Here is a 10,000-nt window from a genome sequence, read left to right as displayed (position 1 = left end):
GACATCTGTGATGACGTGTGTGTGTGTGTGTGTGTGTGTGTGTTTGGGTGTATATATGTGTGTTTGTGTGTGTGTATGCGTGTGTTTGTGTGTGTGTGTGTGTGTGTATATGGGTGTTTGTGTGTGTGTATGCGCGTGTGTGTGTGTGTATATGTGTGTTTGTGTGTGTGTATGTGCGCTTGTGTGTATGCATGTGTGTGTGTGTGTGTGTGAGAGAGACTTACCCACAGTGGGAGTGTTGGAGGCACTGAATGAGGCGTTGGAGGAGAGAGACGAAGAGCTCTCTGCCCGCGCCAGCGGCGCCGTGGGGGGCGGGCTGGAGTTGGTCACCTTTGGGGGGCTGAATGGCCGACTCTATACACACACACACACACACACACACACACACACACACACACACACACACACGTCATCACAGATGTCAGTACATTAGCATGGAACTCAATTCAGCAGTCAAGACATATGTTCTTACACACACACACACACACACACACACACAGAGACACACACACACACACACACACACACACGACTAACCAGCTCTGTGATACCAGCCAGTTTGGCTGCTGGTAGTTTGGGTCGTGATGAGGGGCGAGGAGGGGGTGGAGCCAGAGCCCCCGCATTTAGAGGAGTGGTGGGTCTGTTAGGAGGAGGCACTGGAGAGAGGGAGAGATGGAGGGGGAATGAGAGAGATAGAGGGGGACAGAGAGAGATAGAGGGAGAGAGAGATAGAGGGGGACAGAGAGAGGGGTCGAGGGAGAGAGAAAAAGAAGAACAAGAGTAAATGTCAGCTCTAAAGTGTAACTGTAGTCATGATGCAACCATGAGCAGAGGCTCATTCATTCTCTTGAACCAATCACAGCAAACCCTAAACACAGCCATGATACTCTGGAATGGATCTGGCTCTCATGTGGCTCTGATGTGGCTCTGATGTGGCTAGAGACAGATCCATGCCAGAGGCAACTAGTATTCGGGGAACAGGCAGGCAGAAAAAACATTGCTAGCTGTGAGCTAACAACATGCTCCAAAAACCCCCAACAAATAACAAATAGAGAACATAAATAAAATAAAAAAACACAACAACAAATGGATAACATGAATAAAAAAAAATATATATATAAATAAATCAAATCTAAACAATACTCCATTCAGGTCAGGTCACATTTTAACAGAAACTGTCAAAACCAAAGAATAAAAAGAAAATGAAAAACAAAAATACACACCAAAAATACACACACACCACAAATAGAAATGTAAACAAACAATGTGAAAATAAACAAAACAAAACCAAAAGAGGACTGTGTACAATGCAAAGAAAGTCAAAATGAAAGAAAACAGGAAAAAGGATCAAAGGGAAATTTAAATTAACACACATTAGAGAAACACACATTCTTTTGTGAGAAGAACTGCACACACTTGATGAGAAAGAAACGACCAGGCCTCAGGTCTACATACACACAAACATACACACACACACACACACACACACACCCTTAGATGTGCATCCAAGCTGGCACATGCATATTATGGTAGCCCTCTTTGATTAACAGCTGAGCTGAGGACATGGTCCAAGCTCCAGAGAACATGATCACTACAGTTTACCTGCTCAAAGAAGCAGCCTCTCTATCTCTATCTCTGTCGCGCTCTCTCACTCACACACACACACACACACACACACACACACTCACAGCTTTCTGTGCCCTACTCTTTACTCACTCAGAGTTTTGGTCATTTAAAGAATGCAACTAGAAGACCCCATTAAGCACTCTCTAGACAGCTTATGAACAAGCAGCGAATCCCAAGCCATGTTCTGAGCTCTCCATGTATCTGCCATGTGCCAGCTGAGTGCCCACCAGGCCAGTGGCATGCCATGCCAACGCACAGCAGGCCAACACACACAGGCCTACGCACACAGGCCTCTATGGTTACCGTCGTTGTTAAGGCTAGCCAGCGCAGCAACGGCGCTGATGTCCATGGGTGCAGGTGAGTCCTCCGACCTGAGGGTGGCGGTCTCTTGCCTGAGCAGGACCGGCTGGAGAGGGGTGGCACCGGGCGGGGCGAAGCGGGCAAACGCAGCCTGCGGGGCGGGCGGCACTGACTGGGGACGACGCAGGAGCTGCTGTGGCAACGGTTGCCGGCACAACGCCGCTGCCGACGGCAGAACCCCACGGCGACGCGGCGCCAAGTCGTCGCTGAAGGCCACCCACTGGCTCTGGGACCAGGAGAGCGCGGCGAGGGGATCCTGAGCGGAAGGCGGCGATGGGGGCGGGCGGTCGGGGAGCGGGACGCTGCTGGAGCGCAGGGGGTCGTCCGGGACGTCCCACAGGGACATGGGGGTGTGGGGAGGGGACGAGAGGGAGAAGGGGGAGGGGGGAGGGAGGGCCGCTCCGGGTTTGGGTAGCATCGGCTCCCCCAGGGGTGATTGGAGGGATGACTCCTGCTGGTGCACTGCCTCGGCTGCAGGGGGCACCAGAGAGGAGCGGGTTGGGGGGGGGGGGTCGGGTTGGTTGGGATTATGAAACACAGATACACACGTTAACATACCAAACATACAGTACATACACAGTTTAACAGACACACAAACCAAACACACACATGAGAGCTGTATACAAGAGGAGAGAATAGCAAACAGTGAGCAGCAGCACAAAGATCAAGTGCACAGGGGTCAAACTGTCTTTGCCCGCGCTTTAAGAAGACATTTACAAAATTCAATTCAGAGGGCCATAGCCAGTAACACGATGTAATAAACACACACACACACACACACACACAATAATCCATACCAGGAGACAGTTTAGCTGCCTTAGTAGGTCACATTATAGAAAATATACACTATGAATAAATAAATACATAGAAATTCAATTATTAACGATTAATTGTAAATTAATTATACTGTAATGGATTTTTTCCAACAAATCCTGAGGTGATGTTTAATGGAGGACGTTTTCAGGTGTAAAAACATCTTGCATTAGTTTAGGCCAGTGATGGAGAAGAGGCTTATGAAATAGCAGCCAATTCTGAAGAATCTCCATGCAACATTGGCCAACATATACGGTAAGCTTACCTAAGACAAGAAGGAAGGTGTGTGTGTCTGTGCGTGTGTGTGTGTGTGTGAAGACATCTTGCTGCTGCTACAGGGAGTGAAATGGCATTAAGTGTGCCTGAGTGAAGGGCCTTTCCTGAGTGCTTTAAAGTAAACGTCTACAATTGCTGCACACACACACACACAGAGAGACACATACGCACCCAGTGCAAACACACACACCTCTGCACTCATGCATGCAAGGCTATCACATAGCACCCTGTGACAGAGATGAGATATGACTTCTGCTTAATCTCCCTCTCATGAGCCTGGAGTAATGTTTGGGTTCTGTAGTGAAGACTGGAGATTTAGGCCAAACACTTCTTTAAATGTGCCAAGAATAATTTTAAAGACTGAAAAAATATTTCTATACGATTTCAGCGCTCAACATAAATCTGTCAGTACTACTAAAATGTGGAGGTATGTGTGTTTGTGTGTGTGTGTGTGTGTGTGTGTATTGCGTATTAGCTATGTATCAAAAGTAACATCTCTGAACAAACAACATGCATATCAGCCAGTTGCCATTAGCTGCTTGTGTGTGTGACTGTGTGTGTGTATGAGAGTGTGAGAGCAGGAGAAATAGAGTGTGAGTGTGTGTGTTGACCTCTAACCCTGACATTACCTGGCTCATCACACAAGTCGGTCTCTCTCAGCGGGAGGGGGGGAGATGGAGGGAGAGGGGGATAGAGGAGAGAGGAGAGGTCTATAAACAGGATAGGACAGAGAGGAGAAAAGAAAGGATGAAGAACACACAGGAAAACCAAACAATGAAAATAAACAAACAAAACAAAACAAAACAAAACAAAACAAACACACATGCACTTTTCTTTCACGTGGAACGGAATCTCCCTTCTCTATCCCTCATTCCCATTCTCTCTTTCTAGACACTCTTTTCTTCTTTCAATCCTCGTGGCAACGAGATCGTGTTTGACAACATCCGTGACACGGGGGCCCCCCCAAGACCCGCCCTCTCACCTCCCGAGGTGCCAATTAACTCTGGATTATGATTGGCCCTCGTCAGGGTCAGAGGATTATGATTGGCCCTCGGGTCACAGACAGCCATGGTGTCAGAGAGAGGATCATGAGAAGCCCTCCCCCCTTCCTAGACATGTTAGCATAAGAGAGGGAGAGAAGGAGAGAGAGAGAGAGAGAGAGAGAGAGAGAGAGAGAGAGAGAGAGAGAGAGAGAGAGAGAGAGAGAGAGAGAGAGAGAGAGAGAGAGGGGGGAGAGGAGACAGTGTGGGACTCTAGGGAAGAGCGAGAATCACATTCCTCCACACTCTTCCCCAGGAATCAGTGTCCCCATATGAGATGGGGACAAGACCGACAAACACACCCAGAACAGCAGGCTGGTGCTACGCGCCGAAGAGAAAAAGGATACTATAAAAAAAAAAGAAACAAAAATACAGCACAATGGAAGAAACTAAAACTAAAAATGCAAATCATAAGCATAACCAAAAACACAGAATAAAACCATAAAAATGTCACAATGATAAACAGTACAACAAACAACACAATAAAGTCTACAGACACCTCAAATTATTATATACTGAGAAGGGAAATAGACAAAATACAAGCAAATTGACGTCAAAATGAATAGGAAGAACCACATAATAACAATAATTATGGTTATGATCTGAAAACGTGGTAATTAAAGTGCTGATGTGACCTGCTTGATTGAGTAGGACTGTGTGTGGCTGTGAGAACTGGAAAACAGAGTGGAGACGATGGGTTTCCGTGACGACCGAGCTCTGGGCTGGTTCTCTAGAGATGAACCCCCCACCCCCACACCCCCCCCATACGCATCATCAATAATGGACGAGGTCAGCTGAGACCACACTATATTGAGGGTAGGAGCATGTGTGTGTCTGTTTGTGCGTGTGTGGGTGTGTGTGTGTGTGTGTGTGTGTGTGTTCTACATTTCCTTTTAAATGCACCAATTTCACTGGGTACCACCGTGTGAATATTGACGAATTGACTAATGTGTGTTTATACAGTACGTGTCTGAGTTAGGCTGAGTTTTAGGCGTTTAGGATTCGCCTGTACAAGCTCGTACGGGGACTGACTCTAACAATTAATCAGGGGAGATCTGGTCAAGTTTACTTGGAACATGAAATTAGCTGATCAAAGCGATACCCAAATCAGCCAAAACGGCCACATTGAGCTCAGACATTTCCCATTGTGATAGACGTTGCACAAGGCCGCTTCCCACTTGGTCATTTGGGAAAAAAGGTTACAGGGCTTCTATCCGAATGACTTCTGAGCTTAGATTTACAAGACTTCTGGGGAGCTTTTAAAGAGGAGTCACCAGGAATATAAACTTTCACTTGGATTTATTCATTGCAAGTCATTTTAAAAAGGTACGCTTACCTGCGGCAGCTGACACCGAGGAGGCGGAGCCAGCTGTTTGGGAGGGGCCAAAGGGGTCCAGAGACAGCAAGTCGTTGTTGGCCAGTTTGTTCCTGGACACACAGAAGTGATTCTAAACACACTGTTGTATCCTGCATTTCAGGACTCACTACCAGGGTGCAGTAGCAATGAGATACATGCAGGAATTTTACCCTTTGTTAAAGCGTAACTCTCGCCAAAATGCAACCTAGGGTCTTTTTGTGAATGTACCCGAGTCAAACTTTCATTTAAACGCATAATTATGTCGGAAGCGCCACTTTTAAGATTGACCATATTGACGTTTTCGGGTCAAATGGCCTTTTGAATGGGAGTGCTAGGGCACTACTATTTTGATGCATGATCGCATCAAAATCGCTATTTTTAAAACACTAAAAAGGCGACACAACATGAAACTTTGATCGAAGAACCACCAGGGTCTCTACACATGAACGAGCATTGAGAACATTGTTTGTGTACACAGAGTTTACTAAAAAGAAAGGTTTTGGACAACTGGCAAGAGTTACGCTTTAATAAGAGAGAGTATAAACAGTTCTTGATGTCGACTGAAAAAATGCAATCATGCTCCGTTTCTCAGCAGTATTAAAAGATACTGTAGTAGTGTAGTTAGCACACACTTTATCAAGCAAGAAACTCTGAACATCTGTCCACCCAAAAAGTGCCAAAGCTCTTATTACCTCACCCACCCACTACACACAAATGATTATAATATGCAGGTTCATGGAGATGGTGATAAAGAATGTGGCAGAAAGAGAACAAGTGTTGGAAACAAGTAGGGATCAACGTCCAAAAAACACAAAAGATAACTTGAGGGGCATTTAAAGATCGAGCACCAAGGCCATAATGCTCTGTCCTTCAATGTTAACAAAACTGAAAAAGAATTTGTATGTGTATCAGCTAATCAGCCCATAATGTCTTATCTGCTCAAGAGTTTGCAGAGTGCGTATATTCAACAAATCGACTTCCAGAAACAGTATATTATGAAGTTGGTTTGAGATGTTGATACTCACTCGTTGAAATTCCCCCTGGGTCTCCCGAGTTCATCACCTGATAAAGGAGAACACGTTTGATTAGTGGGTCAGAGCAATGCAGTTCTTCGTGTACCCCACTCAGCCTTCACTTAAACACTGCCACCACGCAAGAAAGAATTAGCCTTCAGGACACACGCACACACACACACACACACACGAGCACACGCACGCGCACACACACACACGCACGCGCACACACGCACACACAGCTATAAAGATTTAAACTTTGAACCATACAACCTTACCCCAAGAAACGTACACCCACTCATCAATATACAGGGAAATTTACACACACAAAAGGTGTATGTGTGCGGTATGCGTGACAAAACAACCACACACACACGCACACATACGCTTACTGAGGAGGCGAAACCATTTCCAGAGTTTGCCAACAGCGCAACTCTCTCTCAATCCTGTGAGGTTCAGGAAGGGGAAAACATGAAGTTGTTTGTTTTTCTAAGGTTGTGATCAAATGATGAATTTGTGTAAACATAAACAGACTATTAATAAGAAACTGAATTGATCATAGAGTGCCAAATCCATCCCCTCTTTCTCTCTCATTACAGGTCATTACATGTAGTCATTAGGTGTGGTTAAACATGTGGCATGCTGCCCTCAGTGATTTTCTGCTGTGAGCTGAGCCAACACGGGCACCCACAGTGGGCATCAAGCCTGGCACTGTTCAACGGCTGGCCTGCAGCACCATCTACTCGAACACACATACTGTAAATGCATGCGCACGGCCAGGCGGCCACACACACACACACACACACACACACACACACACACACACACACACACACACACACACACAGCTATGCCCCGGTCAGATGTCAACATTTCTTCAACATTTCTCTGGGCTGTTTACTTTGCTGTTTGCAGCTCAAGTGTTGGCTTCCTGCCCTCGTGTCACCAAACAGATCCAAATCCTCATGACTTACATGCTATTAAAGGCAATGGCAAAACTCTTAAATGTGCCAAGGAGCAAACCCTCATTAGTAAGCAGGACCCCGGTGGGTGTTAGAAGAAGCCATGATGAAGAAGCTCTGAAGAGGAGTTAGTGCCAATGGGTAGAGAGGATGGGAACAGCACTAGCGGTGTGCATCTAGCGGCGTGAAGATAGCGGTCTGCGTGTGTCCCCATCAGGAAGGTATGGGTTTGTGATGGGTGATCATGTGATGTGTGACATGCAGCAGCTAGCATATGGGATAGGCACATCTGTCTCAGCAACCAGATCATCATAATCATACAAGCATGTTTACCTTTCCTAGCTGAATGTGAATTAGCAATAGCACTCCTACTGATCACAATCATATGAATAGAATGGAACTGCCTGAATGTAAGTTAGCAGTGGTGATTATAAGCATGCATGCGTGTTTACATCGACAGCCTGACTGAATTAGAGAGAACACTCAACTAAGCTTGAGGCCACAGAACAGAATTTGAGACAGCTAAACAATGCAACAATCTGGCCATTCTGCATGCATGTTAGCAATAACAAGATGTTATCATTAGCACAATTCATGGGCTGGAGTGTTCCAGTCAATGGTACAAATGTACTGCATTACAATGTTAATCATAATCATACACTCTCAAAGCAAGCTATACAATGTGATACACATCTGAAGAAAACCATGTAGGTAAGGGTGTCACGATTTCGATTTTATATCGAAATCGATCGAAATTACATCTCAATCTCAAACTTCGAACTTAAAAGTAGAATCGACGATGCAGCCACAGCCCCAATTTCACATCCAGCATGTATGCCAAGACGCACAAACGCACACGCACATGCTGAACTGCAGCGTCAACATTCCTCTAATTTTAGGCTGCAGCCAGTTAAAATATACACATCAACCTACCAAAATCAAAGCCCCTCTTGCTACTTTAAAATCACCGGTGTGGAAGTATTCGTTCATTCACATCAATTAAAACTAACTTAAAAATAACATATAAGGAATGCATTAATAGTAATATTAAAAAAAAGATCGAAAATCTAATCGAATCGTGACTTTAAAATCGAAAATTGCATCGAATCGAGGATTTGGAGAATCGTGACACCCCTACATGTAGGTATTTAGTCTATCTATATTGGTCTATGCGAGTTAGTACTAGAACTATGCTAAGCTTTTCTGATGGCAACATAGGATAATGGAGATGATGGCTCAGTGAATGGCACGATGGTAAGGGCTTACACAACTGATGCTGAACCTTTGGTGGTAATCATCACTAGTAAAGTCTGCATATTTTACTGGATTTTCTCAAAGATAAAACATTAGCTGCCTATGAGCTGTGTGCTTGTGTGTGTGTGTGTGTGTGTGTGTGTGTGTGTGTGTGTGTGTGTCGAGAAAGCTTCTCTGCTGGATAGGAGCAACAGACTGCCTCTGCTGAAGTCAGCCATACTCACCGGGCGCCTGCGTGAGGGAGGTGAGAGAGGAGCGTGTGGGCCCCCTCGGCACCCCTAGGTGTGTGTAGAACACAACACACACACACACACACATCAACACACACTCCCCAAACTCACATCAAGGCAGATATGTTGCTTCATTGAAATCAGTACTAATAACCGGGCCCTTATTCGAGTTATCCATCTTCTGAAGGCGCAATGGTGTTTTATTCCCCCAACGCCGTCTTCCAGGCAGTGCCGCCACTGCTGGCACCTAACCCCAACACTAACCCTAACCTTAACCCATGCCTAACCCTAGTGCCTTCCAGGCAACGCTGCCTTGAAGACAATGCTGGGGGCATAAAACACCAAGGAACCTTCTGAAGTCTATGAGATGTTTGGGTTAACGGGATTTCATGTGTATTTCTGCTTTAGCTGTCTATTCTGTTGAGATCATCAGTTGAGATTAAAGGGTAACATAAGAGTGACGTGACACTGTCGTGAACACATGACACGGTCATGACACATGAAACCTAATCCTAACCCGAACCCTAATCCTAACCTCTAACCCTAATCCTAACCCCAACCCTACCCCTAACCCTAGCCCTAACCCTAAACCTAATCCTAACCTTAACTTGTTATGACAAAGACCGATTGTCACTTAATAACAGATATATGATAATAACAGCGTTATGTCAAACGTTTATGACTTGTTTATGACACATTCATGACAGTGTCATGTCACTCATGTCATGCGTCATGTCGACACTGTCAAGTAAAGTGTAACCGATTAAAGTTCTCAGGCATAGACTAGGCCGTTCAAGATTTGAAAATAGATCGTAATTCAAGGCTGTGAAAAATGTCTGATATCTTCAGGCACAGTGGTTTTCCATTTTTCTTTTTCTCCTAAATTCAGTAGAGTGAAGCCAAGCAGAAGTGGAGCTCTGAAGACCACAACCACTCGGCTTCATGTAGATAGCCTGCTCAGAGGAGCTGGACTAACATGGCCAACCCCCGAGTGATCACATCTGCAGCGCTGAAATGTACATCTTTTCTTGTCCTGTAAGTGCCTTTACGGATGGATTCTAGTGGTGAG

At 45.4% G+C, this 10,000-nt stretch overlaps 1 protein-coding gene across 4 annotated transcripts in view; it reads right to left on the bottom strand.

Annotated features, from left to right (window-relative positions):
- Positions 1-10,000, bottom strand: part of fcho2 (FCH and mu domain containing endocytic adaptor 2) — a 66,244-nt gene that overhangs the window by 11,272 nt on the left and 44,972 nt on the right. For 2 of the 4 annotated variants that reach the window (XM_048258236.1, XM_048258239.1), the window contains exons 16-21: positions 8,926-8,979; positions 6,498-6,534; positions 5,452-5,543; positions 1,930-2,457; positions 538-656; positions 225-354 (exon numbers count right to left, since the gene is read on the bottom strand). In XM_048258236.1, coding sequence (XP_048114193.1) covers positions 225-354; positions 538-656; positions 1,930-2,457; positions 5,452-5,543; positions 6,498-6,534; positions 8,926-8,979 — 960 coding nt within the window. The remainder of the gene's footprint in view (positions 1-224; positions 355-537; positions 657-1,929; positions 2,458-5,451; positions 5,544-6,497; positions 6,535-8,925; positions 8,980-10,000) is intronic. The other 2 variants (XM_048258240.1, XM_048258237.1) reach the window with 2 other exon arrangements.

Source organism: Alosa alosa, chromosome 12 (assembly GCF_017589495.1).
Source record: "Alosa alosa isolate M-15738 ecotype Scorff River chromosome 12, AALO_Geno_1.1, whole genome shotgun sequence".
NCBI lineage: Eukaryota > Metazoa > Chordata > Actinopteri > Clupeiformes > Clupeidae > Alosa > Alosa alosa.
Note: the sequence above shows the minus strand (reverse complement) of the source record. Positions and strands in the feature narration are given on the sequence as shown.